At 46.1% G+C, this 15,675-nt stretch overlaps 1 protein-coding gene across 1 annotated transcript in view; it reads right to left on the reverse strand.

The window, feature by feature from the left end:
* The window catches only part of LOC137344569 (polymeric immunoglobulin receptor-like), a 42,328-nt gene that overhangs the window by 280 nt on the left and 26,373 nt on the right, over positions 1 to 15,675 (reverse strand). Inside the window, exons 6-9 of the mRNA XM_068007621.1 lie at positions 6,006 to 6,329; positions 2,648 to 2,971; positions 1,738 to 1,861; positions 789 to 879 (exon numbers count right to left, since the gene is read on the reverse strand). Of these exons, the coding sequence (XP_067863722.1) occupies positions 789 to 879; positions 1,738 to 1,861; positions 2,648 to 2,971; positions 6,006 to 6,329 (863 nt within the window). The remainder of the gene's footprint in view (positions 1 to 788; positions 880 to 1,737; positions 1,862 to 2,647; positions 2,972 to 6,005; positions 6,330 to 15,675) is intronic.

Genomic DNA, 15,675 nt, shown 5'->3' on the forward strand with positions numbered 1-15,675 from the left:
TGCGATAGACTGGAGCTGTGTTGAGATCACACTCCTCCCTCCCCCATCACCATTGCACGTGTGCTGGGAAAAGGTGTCAGTTGTGCCCCTTTTGCTGTGACACCATTTTCTCACATTCAACATGGGTTTTTCTGCAACCGTGACGGTGGACAGTTGACATCAGAAAACGGTTGACTTTATTAAATATATTTTAGATAGTCCAGTTGAGGTTCCCAGCAACAATAGAATTAGGTCTGTGTCTGAGCACCCTGGTGCTCGACTGGATAAACAAATCAGAATGGAATCTTTTCTTGACTGTATTAGTACAGCTTGGCTCAGTGGTAGCACTCTCATTTCAGATGTCAAAAGGTTGTGGGTTCAAGTCCCAGTCCAGGGACTTCAGCACATAATCTAGGCTGGCACTTCAGCACTGTGCTGAGGGAGTGCTCTATTGTCAGATGAAACGTTAATGGAGGGCCCCATCTGTTTGTTCAGGTGGACAGAAAAGATTCCATGACACTATTTGAAGAAGAGCAAAGGAGTTCTCCCAATATTCTGGCCAAAACAGATTAACCGGTCATTTATCTCATCTGCTGTGTTTGGGACCTTTCTGTGTGCAAATTGTCTGCCACTTTTGTCTCCATAACAACAGTAACACTTCAAAAGTAACTCATTGGATGTAAAGAGATTGGGACATCTTGAAGATATAAAAGAGTCTATATAAACGCAGGTTCTTTCTTTATTATATCTGTGACAAATATTTTTGAAAGAATTTTTGGAGTGTTTCATACAAAGTCCTTAATCCTTACCTTAGTTTTTCTCGTACACGTTGTGACCGAAACAGTACAAATCACCAGGAGAGCAAAGAGCACCCAGCGTAGCACACTCCACACAATGTAACTGAGCAAAAGGGGAGAAATACAAAATCATTCACAAGAAACGGGATTGCTTTGTGTCTGAAACATTTATCTCCTGTTTACACTGTAATCTTAGTATTTTGTATCAATGTAAAGCCGCAGAACCAAGGGACTTTAGCTGGGAAACTAAACTGTTGTTTGACTTATGGAGGAAAGTCAACTTTGTGATCATTAGATAAAGGCCAAATGAAGCAAAGTTCATTAACATGTCCACAATGTGCAGCTATAAAGGCACGGCACAATTTTATAATTGAGGACTTTATAAAAGTGACTGACCATCTGCCTGGGGCCATGTAACAGTGGTAATATGTCTCCTCAGGGATGATCACAATAACATCAACCTGCAACTGCTCATCTGCACCTTCTTTCAGGCAATTGCTGAGCAGCTGGAAACAGGCAGCCTTCCCGTTCTCTCAGTTTGGAAACAGTGTATAACATGGGCAAACTGAGAAGGTGAAAATGACGGAGAATGCAAATGCCACTCCAGAATAGTGGAAGGCAAACCAGCATTGCTGGGGTTTGGCAAGTACAACTCATCTCACGCCATGAGATTAGGTTAGCGGTAAAGTAATGAAGGTGAATAATGCAAACAGCACCACCTGAGGGGTGGCAAAATGGAGGTGCTTACTTCTTATTCTGATTCTCCACCAACAAAAATAGCACCTTTGTTCGGAAGCCAACACAACAGCATGATGTAAATCCAGCCACCATTTCCATTATGGTGAGTTATAGCCTGGATGAGTAAATGTTTGTGAACCCTTGTGCCAAATTTCTTAAAGAACATTTATTCTCTCAGATGGAAACAGTGCCAATCAAAACACCAGCAATGAGAACATTGTACCTTTTGCTGGCAGATGTGGAACCTGAAGATGTGGTTCGATTTTCAGTGGAATTGATATTTTTACTTGTGGAACATGGAGTTGTTGGTGACACTTTTGAATAAACTTCACATTCATATACAAGTCCTATTGAGGCAAGGGAATAAAGTTTAGATTCACCTGATTTTCACTTGTGGTCAACCTAGAGAACACTATTGTTAAAAGGAACCTCAGTACTTGAGTAAAATCCTGGTTGGTATATTGGATTTGGATGCTTTCATTTCTGTGTAATTTCCCCTCTCTGATAGCAAGGAGAGATGCTGCTAACACCTGGCAGCGGCCCATTTTTAGTGATATTTCAGTTATTTCCCCATATCCGAGTGTTTGCATTACAGAATTACTATTGGGACAGTTAAAGATCTCGGGTTGGTGGGTCTACAAACCAGATATTCCCTTTTTTGCCCCACGCAAACGTAAAGGAAAGTTAGAGCCAGGGAATGATCTCTGCCACCACCGGAAAGTGTATTCCTGGGCGCCTAGCAACCGCGATGCTGCCCTGGAGCGATGTCCTCAGTGGAATAGGAACATCAGCAGTGCATTGAGCTCATCGGGAAATATTAGACCAATAATTACTGTTGTCGATATTAGTAGACAAGCAGTTAAAATTCGTAAGGCATTCCTCGTTTAAAAGAATGTTTCATTCAGAACAGCAGATAAAGGAATGTCACACGCACACATTAAACAGTCGCCTGCTAATACTGACAACGGTCAATTCTAGCCTTTTGGGGTCAGTTTCCTGAGCTTGCCAAGTGATGGGAAACCTCAGCCACCGGGAGTGGATATCGCATATCAGGGACAGGCTCGCAAACAGATGCAATAGACATTAGTTTTAAAAATTCAGTTCCCATATTGTTTGTTTAAAGTAACACTTACCAATGCTGCTGATTCGAGCCACATAACTGCAGTTTTTCTCTGATCTGTTCCAGACTGACACATCAACCATTTCACTGGATTTTCCTCCATTATTATTTGAGGCTCTGCAGTAATATTGATGATGAACTTGGGTGAAGGAAGAACATTGTAGATCCAGTTTATCAGATTCAGAGATCGTTAAATCTTCAGACGTGGCCTTTTTATACCATGTGTACTGAATGGGAAGGGACCCTTGGACAGACTCACAGGAGACTGACACTGAGCCCCCAAAACATGAGGCACTTGATGGTGATAAAAATCGAAGTACAGGAACAGACACAGATTCTGTGGGAAAGAAACAAACATTCAGACACTGACTGACTCTGCTTCTTGCACTGGATCCAAACTATCCCTGATCTTTAATGGGATGAGAGAGATCAAATAGCCTTCAAAAGCACCTGAAAGAAGAGGAACAATTGTGCAAGTTTTTGCTTTTTTTGAAAAACAGCAGCATAATTGATCCAGATGGAAATAATCTTCTCATCATTTTTGCTTTGATGAAAACCATCATGAATTTGCCAGGTTGGAGCAGTCTATGGGGTAGAAATTGGGATGTGTTTTGTTCCAATTCCGGGCGTAAAATGGTGCAACGTATACCAATTGCTGGGCGTGAAGTCCTGTGCCTGATTTGCATTGGGGCATGCCCACTGCCCTATTGGTTGACACTATTTTTAGGCGTCCCTAGTGGTCGCCTGAAAGCAGCGTTGCATTAATTTAAATATGCAAATAAGGGTCCTGGGCATGTTTTAGGAACCTTCTGCAAAATTTTTGAGAAACTAGGCGGAGCATACACCGTGAATGTTCTGACGAGCTTACCCAGCTCTACAGCGGCCTAACCAGAGTTCCTTAAAGAGACCCGTGGAGATCACTGAAGAATCGCGACTGCGCTCGGTCCCCCATCGTTTTCCACCGGTGTCCAAGCAGGACGTTCCTGAGGGCCGCTGGTGAATAGACAGCAGGCTCAAATTTGATCCCCAATGTTGGAAGTAGCCAGCAGCTCGCCTCTATTATCAAAATGAGGCCAATTTCAGATGAGCCTCAGGCCTCTGGCTTCTTGGGGCGCGCTTTCAGCCTGTCGCTTATTTTGGGTCCAGAAATGAGCCCAAAAGAATTTCCAACCCTATTGTTTTCAGGTGGGGGTTTGGTCGAATGTTGAATGCATTTCCAGGAATGGCCTGGCCCAGGTCCACTTTGTACCAGAACTCCCTAATATGGGAATTCTGCAACCAACATCGAAAAATCAAATGCTTTCCAATTTTCATTTTACTTCTGAGACAAAACCAGAATAAGCTTTCCTGTAACTCAGCCAGGCCCTGCCATTTTGGAACCTCACCAGCACATCTACATCTCCATGTCTCTCCATCCTGCGAGCAGCCTGAACTAACATGTCTAATATCAGAACAGAGCAGGGCTCCAGATCAGGAGAGCAGCAATGATACTGGGGATGTGTCAATTTGAAAATCAGGGCTAACAATTTCTCTCAGTGGTAGGTTACCAGCCTCCAATGCTGTTTAATTGTTTGACACTCGAACATGAGCTAGTTGGAGAAAGTCTGAGAAACCACAGCAGAATATGAATGCAAAAAACTGGAGATTTCTACACATGTTCTGTGGCTTTAGACAGGGAGAGTAATTGTGATTGGTTTCAGCGAACTGCAGCTGAAAAGGAACCCTTTATCTCAGTTTTATGGGAGTAGCCAAAGCACAAAGGTGACCAGCTTGACACTTTCAATGAGAATTGTCAGGTCTTCAGTGCTGTTGCGGCCACACCCTGTTTTCAGAAACTGATTAGGACAAAATTTGCTTTGTGACTGAACAGTCTCTCTTTGAAATGTTACTGCTTGCCGACCTGTCCCTCAGCACTTCCCGACTCACCCACCCAGATCCATTGAAAAATCAATAGGAGGTGTAGAGGAGGTAGAAGATTGTATTTAGTATTTGATCCTTCAGGAGGTTTGCTTGGGAGGAAGATAATGGGCCATAATTTGCTGTGGCAGAGCATCCAACGGTGTCTGCCGTTAGTTAGACTTGCCCTTGCTCGTTTAGGTTTCAAATTGTTTGCGGGTAAGTTACTGAAAGTGCGAGTTGATAACATCGCAGCGAGGGAAACAGGGCATCTGGGACCTGAGTGGACAGAGCAAGAAACCGTGTATCTCCTTCACCAGTCAGATTCAAGGATTTTGAAATAATCAATGCAAGGATTGAGAAGGAAGTGTAAATGAGAATGGATTGAATGTCCAATCAGGTACAGAAAGAGAAACAAAGAGAGGGAAAGAAGGATTGGATGAAGAGAGAGAGAAAAAGGAAATGTACATTTTTAAAATCTCCAAATACAATTAAAACCTGAAGGATTGAAACTCCACACTTGTACGTTTTCAGTGCCAAAGAGGTTGCTTGGCAGTAAATAACACTTATCACGTTGTTAAAAGGGTACTCAGACTTGAAATGACTTGACTCAACTTACTGTGGAGAGTTTAATTTGCATCTACCGTGCAAATACAGCAACTTCATGCCGTTCAATGTATTTCAATGGTGCGGCAGACAGCAAGATGCCCTTTTTGTGAAGCTAAGGGCAGAATGGTGCAACTTGGACAGCAACTTTTGGATTTCTGTGTTTAACCAGGCATCTGCCCCTCGCCTGAATTTGCTGCACCATTTGCGTGTAAATAATGGCGATCGCCATTAGTCTCACCGCTATTTTGACAGCAAAATCTGGCCCAACGTGACAACATGAATAAAGAGGCTTCTTTTACCATCAAGAGAGTGATCGAGCTTTTCAATTTTAAGTTTAGCTCGCTTGTAAAGTTGAACTGTATTGTGCTGACCTAAGTATCTGGTTGATTCTGTATGCCTCCCATCAGATCAGGAAACCTACAAAAATCTGTTACGCTCTTGTGGATTGATTCCATTTTTAGTGTTTTCTAGGTATTTATCCCATTAAAGACTACTTGCTTCTTACTGCTTTTGTTATTGTCTTTCTATTAGTTTTTGGCCTGAATGTAAACATCTGACAGTGTGAAACTTGATACAGTTCAGAGACAGGAAGATGTGTTGAGCATCCATGTGAGGTCTGGTGTAATACACTGCAGTTAAAGTAACTGTTGGTCCCATAATACGTGAAATTTTTGGTTGGATAGTTGGACAGGCCACGAATTGCGTGTGAGCAACACGAGTCGTATTTCCAGACCTCTGCCCACTTCCTGGAAGACTCTGCACTGCTGCGGAGCCTCGGAAAATCAGTGCTGTATTTTTCTTCCCAGATGAAACATTGAACAGACATTTTAGTCGTGTATAATAAAGTATATCACTGAGAAAAGTACCGTAAGATATTTGTAGTCGTAAGTTAAACCTTGGATCGATGCCAGATTGTTCAATACCACAGCTGTACCATCCTGTATCTCCCGAGCGAAGAGCCTTCATAGTAACAACGAATATTCCTTCTCTCTTGTTATCTGTGATTGACATTCTTCCTCGCTGTCCATCTTGCTCACTTGTTTTTACTAAAACTGAACAACTACTAGTCCAGCCATGACACCAGTATTTCACATATGACCAGTACGTATGTTTGTCATAGTGACAGTCTATTGTGATCGCTCTTCCCACAACTCCATTTACATTTTTTTTTGCCCACAATGCACCTGAAACTGAGAAGACAGCACTTCAGAAATTGAACAGGAAGTAACTGCTAAATACAAACAGATACATTTTTATAAGAACTTCCACTGTGTACAGAAGAATCTCTCCACTACGTCCATTAATACAGTTGAATTCCTTGTAGTTTGTGATGAAAGAAAGAACATTAATTTCGTGCCTTATCACATCCTCACGATGTCCTAAAGCACTTCCCAGCCAGTGAATTACTTTTGAAGTGTCGTCACTATCTTTGAACAAGAACAGCAACAACAGCTTGCATTTATATAGCACCGATAACATAGAAACTCAAGCTAAGACATAATCAAAATTAAATGGATACTGAGATAAGGCAGGAGATATTAGGAGAGGTGTGTAACAGCCTGGTCAAAGAGGTGGGTTTTAAGGAGGGTCTTAAAGGAGGAGAGGTGGAGGATTTCATACAGGGAATTTCACAATGTGGTGCCAAGTTGGTTGAAGGCAAACCCATTCCCACTAATGGTGGGGCAAAGGTAGGGATCGATGCACAAAAGATCACAGTCAGCGGAAGGGAGATTTCGTGAGGGAGTTGGTGAGTAGGGCTGAAGGAGGTTACTCAAATAGTGAGGGGCCATTTCATGAAGGAATTTAAACACAAGGATGAAAGTTTGAAGTTTTGAGAGACCGAAAGCCAATGTAGGTCAGCAAGGACAGGGGTGATAGATGAGCGGGACCTGATAGCAGAATTTTGGATGCGTTGATGTTTATGGTGGGTGCAAGAGGGGAGGCAGGCCAGGAGAACATTGGAATAGTTCAATCTGGAGGCAACAAAGACATGGATGTGGGTTTCAGCAGCAGACGGGTGGAAGTAGGCAGACTTTGTAATGAACTTGATATCTGCAGGAAAAGTGCTCCAGATTGTCTGTAAGATCAATGAGCAAGACCTCGAGGGTATTAATCACAGGATTATTCCCAGTGCCACATGGTAATCAGTATAAGAATAGTAAGATAAGAGAAGTAATTTTGTGACTGGAGAGATGGTTCAGAAGAAAAGGGTTCATATTCCTGGCACCTTGGGACCAGGTGTGGAAGAGGAGCATCCTGTAGAGGACGGGAGGAGTTTACTTGAACAGCACCAAGACCAATGGCCTTGCTGGGAGAGGAACTCATGCTGTGGGCAAAGAGTTTACTCCCAAATGGCAGGAGGGTGGTTAAAAATAAGCTGAAGAGGCACGAGGAAGAGGACGGAGGGCTGAGGATATAGGATAGATAAAAGAGGGAAATGGGGAGGGGAAAGAGATCAGATCAGAAAGAGGAAGGTTTGAAAAGAGAAAGATTGCCATAACAGAGGCGTGCTTCAGTTGAATGTTCAAAAAGTATTCTGCATAAAATTGGCAAGTTGAGGCACAAATATTTATGGGGAGGTTTGATATAATAGAATTAACAGACTCATGGCTTAGAGTAGGGTGAGACTGGGAGTTTAACATTGCTGGTTACAAAATAGATTAGTCCAAAATGGTGGCGGGGAGGCAGTATTAATCAGAAATTCCATTACAGCATTAAATCATAAAGATGATATGGGGCTGAATCTACTTGGTTAGAGTTAAAGAAGAAGAAGAAAACGGTTCCTTATTAGGAGAGTAATATCGACCAAACAGTGGGCGTCCTCTCCCAGTGAGGAACAGTTTCACTGACAGAGCCTCGTTAAACAATATTTCATCGGCTGTACTTTAAATAACGAAAACAGTTGCAAATTTGTGACATTTTCTATTTGAGGGATTATTACCACTGCAGTCTTCAGTGTATATTGGCCTTCAGACTACATTATAAAAGTCACTTTTTTACGGATTAAAACTGGTTGCCTTTGCATTTTGATTGTTGCTTTTGCAGCTTTTAAAAAAATGAAATGGAACCTTTATTTTCCACTCACAATTAAGAATGCATTTTCGTCTGGCAAATAATACAGTGAAAAAGAGATACAAGACTATATGCAAATGTACTTCTGCTGAGTATTTTGTGCCTTTACATTTCTCCAAATATTTAAACATCTCTGCTGTTTAAACCATACACGAGACTTAAACTAACACTGATTATCTGAATATCCAGCTCTGGCGGTCACTCACCGGGCAGGGAACAAATGAGAAGAATCAGAATCCGCATTGTTTTATTCACAAAGAAGAGATCAGCACTTGTCGTCAGTCACCCAGCTCTTCGTTCTCATATCTAAATAAATATCTTCATGATGCGAGGAATTTAAATGAGGAAGAAAGTAGCAGGAAGCCAGATCGTGAAACCGCAGGAAGCCAGCCGATGAAATGTTACCCCTGAGAACTTGAAATATTGTCAGTTATATTTAACAAACAAAACTAAACTAATTTTCATCAATGAATAGAAAATTGTGAAAACAGGAATGTGAAAATGTTAACAGGAATGGAGAATGGCGACCCAAGCAAAGTATTTATGCTGAATTGTGAGGTGACATCCAGAACACAAGTGAGAAAAAAACCTCAGACAAGTGTTGAGATTGGCAGGAAGATTCAATCCCCTCTCCTTCCCACAGTGTACTGTGTATGGAAACTAGTTTCACAGATAAAACAGTTAATGCTGTGCTTATTAACAGCATGAAGAATGTCTGGCCACATAGTCGGAAATCCCTTAAAGTCACATGTTAAGTGTCAGAATCATACCAACAACAACAACAACTTGCATTTATATAGCACCTTTAACACAATAAAATGTTTCACGGTGCTTCACAGGAGCGATTGTCATGCAAAATTTGGCACCAAGACACATAAGTCGATATTAGGACATGTGACTAAAAGCTTGGTCAAAGAGGTAGGTTTTAAGGAGCATCTTAAAGGAGGAGAGAGAGATAGAGAGGGGGAGAGGTTTAGGGAGGGAATTCCAGAGCTTAGGGCCAATGCAGCTGAGGGTACGGCCAGCAATGGTGGAGCGATTAAAATGGGGGATGCGCTAGAGTCAAGAATTGGAGGAGCGCAGAGATGGTGGTGGTGAGGTAGAGCTGGGTGTGATCAGCGTACATGTGGAATCTGACGATGTGTTTTCAGATGATGTCACCGAGGGGCAGCATGTAGATGAGAAATAGGTGGGTCCAAGGATAGATCCTTGTGGGACTCCAGAGGTAACATCGGGCACACTACCCATGATTTCCTGTTTGTTAACGTTAATGGATGGTGACATGGACTCTGGGACATTTCCAGCCACCATGTTCTTTCACATGGGTGTCGGGTTGTGGTACATTGTCCTAGTGTGCAGCACCACACAGTAATGCACACAGTTCCACATCCACTGTTCGGGGTGAATTTTAACCTCAGGAACGGGTGGTTTGGGCGTGGTTGGGAAGGTAACAATTGTAAAAATGTAAAGCCCGACCCCAACCTGCCCACTTCCGGTTATAACGGAGGCGGTTCGAGGGGTGGGCGACCAACCCGTTCTCAGGAGACGGGTCGGTCAGTGAAAGCTTTTAAGGAGGCTGCGGGCGTCCATTTTGAAAGATTTTTTATTTTCAACTCCTGGGGGCCGGGATTACCGGGCCTTCTGCTTCAGGCCACGTGAGAGGAGGCAAGAAGGCCTGGATCAGCAGTGAAGTGCTTTTATTGCATTGCTTGTGGGCCAGGAGGAGCAGGACTGCTTCCCCCAACAAGCTCACCTGCCGCGATCGCACACATGCGGTCTCTGACACCCCCCCCAACTATCACCGAACCCCTCCCCCATGATCTCCGACACCCACCCCCCGAATGCCGCCCCCACCACGATTTCGAACCCCCCAATATCTGACCACCCATGCCTGAGCCCCTGATGAACCTCCCAATGATCACAGACTCTAATGAGCCCCCCTGATGACCGACCCCCACCAATGGCCGAGCCTCTGATGACCCTGACCCCGAACCCCCTGATGACATCGATGAGCAACTACCCCCGCCGGCCCCCATTTAATACTTTTGTGCTGGCATCTGCTACCCCGCTGCTCCCCTGTCCGACTGATAGCCAGCTTGTCAATCCAGCTGGACTGTCGGGCAGAAAACCTGCAGAAAAAGAATGAAATACTTCCTTTCGTCAAAATCGTAAGGACGTCTGGGAAACCCGGACTTCTAGGTTTCCAGTCAGGATTTCTGACCCCCCTCCCATGACCTGGCTCCCTGGTAAAATTTTACTCCCTCGTCTCCAAAAGATAAGACTCTTCCCCATTGGCAGGGAAAGAAAATTAAAAGCAATTGTATCCTTGAACATTTTTAAGTCGCTCTTTGGATACAAAGGGCCCGAATTTAGCAGGCCTGCGGGTTCCCAGCGGGTGGTCCTCCGGGAGCGTGGTCAACACGCTCGGTGAAATTAGTGGGTTGCCCGCGCGATCGTAGCAGGCAACCCACTAATAGGAATCAATTACCTGCTCCTCCGGGGTCCACGGCGCTGGCCTGCGCGTCGGTCGGGCTGCGCATGCGCAGTACGATCTGTCAGCTGGAGGCTCTCTAGTTAAAGGGGCAGTCCTCCACTGACAGATGCTGCAACCAATGGGACAAATTGCAGCATGGAGCAGCCCAGGGGGAAGGCTGCTCCCAGTTTAATGATGCCTCACCCCAGCTATCATCAGATGGGGTGAGGAGGAGGGGGAGGACACAGATCTTCCCCCCGGCGGGCGGGAGGAAGCGGCCTGCCTCTGCCACCAAGAAGGCCTGGCTCGAGGTGGCAGAGGGGGTCACCTGCGCCACCAACATATCGCCCACCTGCATACAGTGCAGGAGGCGCTGCAATGACCGCAGTAGGTCAGCCGCAGTGAGAACACGAAGTCTTTCCCCAACACTCCGTCTGCCACAACACTGCCCCCACCCCACATCTCCTTCGGCACCGCCAACACTATTCTGTCACATCACCCTTCATACCCACTCACACCCCATCCTCATCTTACCTCCACCTACTCACCTCGCCAGTACTCACCCTGCCACTAACACGCAACCCACTCCTCATACAATCTCATTGCTCCATCCCATACTCACCGTCTCGTGCATCTCCCTCACGGCCAGCCTCACTCAACCTGCCACCACCTGTGCTGCAGCCACAGGGCATGCATCACATATGTGCAGTCGGCAGCGTAAGGCAAACGTCTCGTCAGCATGTGGGTGCACAAGGGTGTCTGAGGGTTTGTCATGGGTGTTACCCATATTGAATTTCAGAGCAACAAACAGCACACATTATATTGACACCACCACTGCCATGTCTCCGCGAATCCTGTCCGTTGTGACCAATAATGCCCGCTCCTGGGTATCACTATGAGGACCCACCACTGATGCCACCCATCGTGTTACTACAGAGTAGGTGCAGGTGTATTTGCAGGGCTCGTCCGCGCAGACGACTGAGAGACATCGGCGGTGTAGCCGGCTGCACCCTGGAAGGATGCGGAGGAGAGGTTGTGGAGGGCAGTGGTGACTTTGCCAGCGACAGGTAAGCAGTTGGTGCTGGGGCCAGCCAGGAGCAGCTCGGCATGAAAGAGGCTGCAGATCTCCACGACTACATGTCGAGCGAATCTGCGCCTCCCTGTGCACTGCTGCTCGGAGAGGTCCGGGGAGCTGCGCCTCGGTCTGTGGACCCCGTGGCGAGGGTAGTGCCCTCTGCGACGCGTCTCTCTCTGCGGTAGCCCTCCCTCCTGCTGTGCAGGTGGGCGTGCAACAACACCGTGTTGGGGGGATCCACGTCCCTGCGGCGGACGGCGTGGACTGCGAGGCTGCTGGGGCTGGTCATGCTCTTCGTCCTCCGAGGGTCTCCACACACCACCCAACTGGCAGGTGTTGGTCTGAGGGGTTGTGCAGGGTAGGTGTGTGGTTCCTCGGACTGGGGCTGCGGTTTCGTGTCGGTCTGTCCTCTGGCTTGGCGGGGGGTGGTGGAGGGCAGGGCTTGCCCTATGTGACGCGGTGGCCTCCTGCGTGGGTGAGGGCTCTCCCCCGTGGAGCGCACCTTGGCACCTGCCACAGGCTGCTGGCTGCAACACGCCTGGTTGGAGGGAGACTGTTTCCCCCAGTGTGGGAAACTCACTGCCTTGAACCTAAAATCCCACACTTCCTCTTTTGACAGCTGCTTCAGCTCATTAACTGACCACAACGAGCAAGGTAAGTACTCTCAAGTGGAACCCCGCTGGCTTTAATTGCCTGCGGGATTCCCACCAGCGGGGCTTGCGCGCGCAGCCCCGCACGTCAGCGCGGTACCCGGAAGTGGCCGGGATTTCGTCGCGATCCGGTCACGTGACCGGAGATCGGGATTTTCGGGGCCACCCCACTGGGAACCCGCCGGAAACACGCTCCTAAAATCGAGTCCAAAGTGTCTTCGGGAGACTGGGATCAGCTGGGTGGCTGCTGTAGATTCCACTGAAGCTGGCACATGCTCCATTGGTGGCTGAAATGAAGAAAAAGCTTCCCCGATGTTGCTGCAGATGAGAACTGTAAACTCAAGTGTCACAGTTGTCAGTTGATCCACATCCTTGAACCCTGACCTTAGAGCCTGCATGTCGGTGTGATGTTCCTCAAACATCCTGCTTTTCAGGAAAGCATCCATGAGTTCGGGCTCTCAGGACTCCAAAGGCAAAGGCAGCCTTCTCATCGGCCTCCACATGGACGGTGGCACATTGTTACCTACTTCTCACACCTCCAGCCCGCTTGTGCTCTGTGAATCACCACACCCTCACAAAACACTATCTAATTTTCCTCGGGTGAATGTACCTGAGCTGGTGCCTGGGATTTAAGAAGAAGGTGACAATGGTGATGAGTTGAAAGGTGTTGGGACAGAGGAACAAGGGCCATAAGGTGTCTGCAGGAAATCATGGGTTGGCTTCATCATCATCCTGGTCTACTGGTGGGTCAAGGAGACAGAGAAAGCAGTGGACGCTTGTTGGCGTGTGACACTTCATAGAGATGCCAGGGCAATGGTGTTATGTTGGCAATATGCCCAGACCTCCCCATCTCCCATGGCACGAGGAGAGTGATTCCCCATGAGTTCCATGGCCTCCTCCTCGTAGGACAAGTGTTCTAAAGTTAAGTATGGCAACCCGCTGGGCATTGTGCACTGCTTTCTCCTGCAAGAGGATGGAATAAATTAGGGGAAGGCTAGCAGCTGAGAGATGTGTGCCAAGTGTCTGAACCAGTTTGTGGGAGTTAAGAAGTAAGTGGGAGTTAAGGGAGTTGGGCAGGAGGTCTCTGCAGGAACTCATGGGTGTGCTTAAGTCTGACTTCATCTCCCTTCCCCCGCCAATGGCAGAGTTGAAGTAAGAGCTGGAGCCTGTTAGTGTTGACAAAGGGGTTTTAGGGTTGTGCATGGAAATAATTGCCTTTCGGGGAGATGGATAACCATAGTGTTGGATGCCAAGCTGGGAGCCCCTTAACCAGAGTGCATTGTGAAGGGTTAGTTGTGTTGCTGATACTTTTCGATGGTGAAGAGTGTGCTGGTGCCAGGGAAGTAAAGGCAGTGTGGCCAGTGTATTACTTGCCAGTCCAGGTCAGGTCAGTAAAGTTCTTTGTATCTGGGGTTGAGAGTTGTTAGTCAGTGCTGGTGCTCCCTCCCTTCGGGTGGCACAGGTGACATTTCAGGCACAAATCCCCTGCTTTTCTTCAAATTTTACCATGGGTCTCATATCCTCGGCAGACTGCACCTTGGCTTAACAACCAATCCAAGAGGCAGCACCTCTGACAGTGCAGCACTCGCTCAGTACAGCATTAAAGTGTCAGGCTACATTATGTGCTCAAAGCTCTGGAGTGGGGCCTGAACTCACAACCTTCTGACTCAGAGGTGAGAGTGCTGCCACTGAGCCAAGGCTGAAGCTCGTCTCTGGACCGAGATTCCCCTCAGACCCGGCCGTATTTCCAGCACTTGGTTATTTTACACATGGGAGGTCGACTCATTGGTCACCATCTGTCAGGAAGCACATCTTCACACAAAGACTGGTGGAAATCTAGAACTCTCTTCCCAAAAACGCTGTTGAGGCTGGGGGTCAACTGAAAATTTCAAAACTGAGATTGATGAATTTTTCCCTCAGATCTAGCCGTGTTTCCTGCACTGGGTTCTTGTACATATGGGAGGCCAACTCCTTGGTCTCCACCTGATGGTCTGCGATTGATACCTTGCAGGCGTTTGGATCTTGCTGCGCAGGGAAATAGGTGGCCAGCAAGCTGTCTGATTCAAAAATATTTTCGTTTTCTTTAAAGCCTTCAAATTTTATTCGGGGCGCCTGTGCATGGCGGCACTCTGAGAGTTTTGTTGGCCCAGGGCCCCCTGCGCCGATACCTGAACGTGACACACGTTATTTGTCTGTCAGCTGAAGAGATAAGGAGGGTAAAATTCGTCATGGGCATTACTGCAAAATGGACACCAGCAAAACAGCAGCCCATTTTACACTCCGCACAATTTTCTTTTCCATCGTGGCCCAAGACGAATTTCACCTCGAATTTACACTGGAAATCTGTCTTATTTCCTTTGTGTACTTGATGGGTAAAAGTTTCACTGTTGACCCTGTAGCCCTCATCCCAAATTACTTTACCATAAGGTCATGTTTCAGTTCATTGGCAGCGTGTGCCTGAATCATAACAGGCATGAAATGCATGGAGGAAGTAGTGAATTTTTTAATCTTCTCCTGATCGATAATAAGTTTTCGGAAACTGAAAAATGATGAGAGAATTCTGAAGAAATGCTGTAAATTTATTTTAAGTGTCTGCATTATTTTTGTCAGTGCCCAGCTAAGTAAATGTCTTGTCATGCACACCTGCATTCAGACCTGTTGTTCTGTTTCTTCTTCTCTCCCCTTAACCCTTCCTTTTCCCAGTTAAAATGCAATCTTGTCCCATTGATGTAATAAGACAGTTAGAGGAGCAGTAAAGGTGAGTGTTCTCACTTATAATTTACTCCTCAAATCAATAGGGCTCGCAACATTGAATGTCAGATGTCTCAGATTTATTAAGTCTACACCTGCATTTAAACATACTCTTAACAGCAGTACTTACGACAAGAACCTTACGAGTTAAGTCGGAGGACTCAAACGCGTTACAATTCCAACCTCAGTATGTTGGTTGCAGATCATAATCGAGTCCCGAGTATCTGTTCCAACACCTACTTTTTACACCTTTTTCTTACCCCCTCTACGAGACAGTCCACACGTTACTGTATTACCAAATACAAGTCCATATAAGGTGAATATTAATGATCTGCTTCCTTTGTTCCTTATCAATAATTTTAGCTTTTATCCAATTACTTTTCCATAGATCGGTACAATTCCCCAACCTTTTTATCTTATCAAAGCTTCACTCTTGTTGCTAATCTATCAAGTGAAACTACTAATTTTAAATCTGGACCATGCCATACCAATCTCTTGCTTCTAAAAAGGATGAT

This window comes from Heptranchias perlo, chromosome 27, assembly GCF_035084215.1.
Source record: "Heptranchias perlo isolate sHepPer1 chromosome 27, sHepPer1.hap1, whole genome shotgun sequence".
In the NCBI taxonomy this organism is placed as follows: Eukaryota; Metazoa; Chordata; class Chondrichthyes; order Hexanchiformes; family Hexanchidae; genus Heptranchias; species Heptranchias perlo.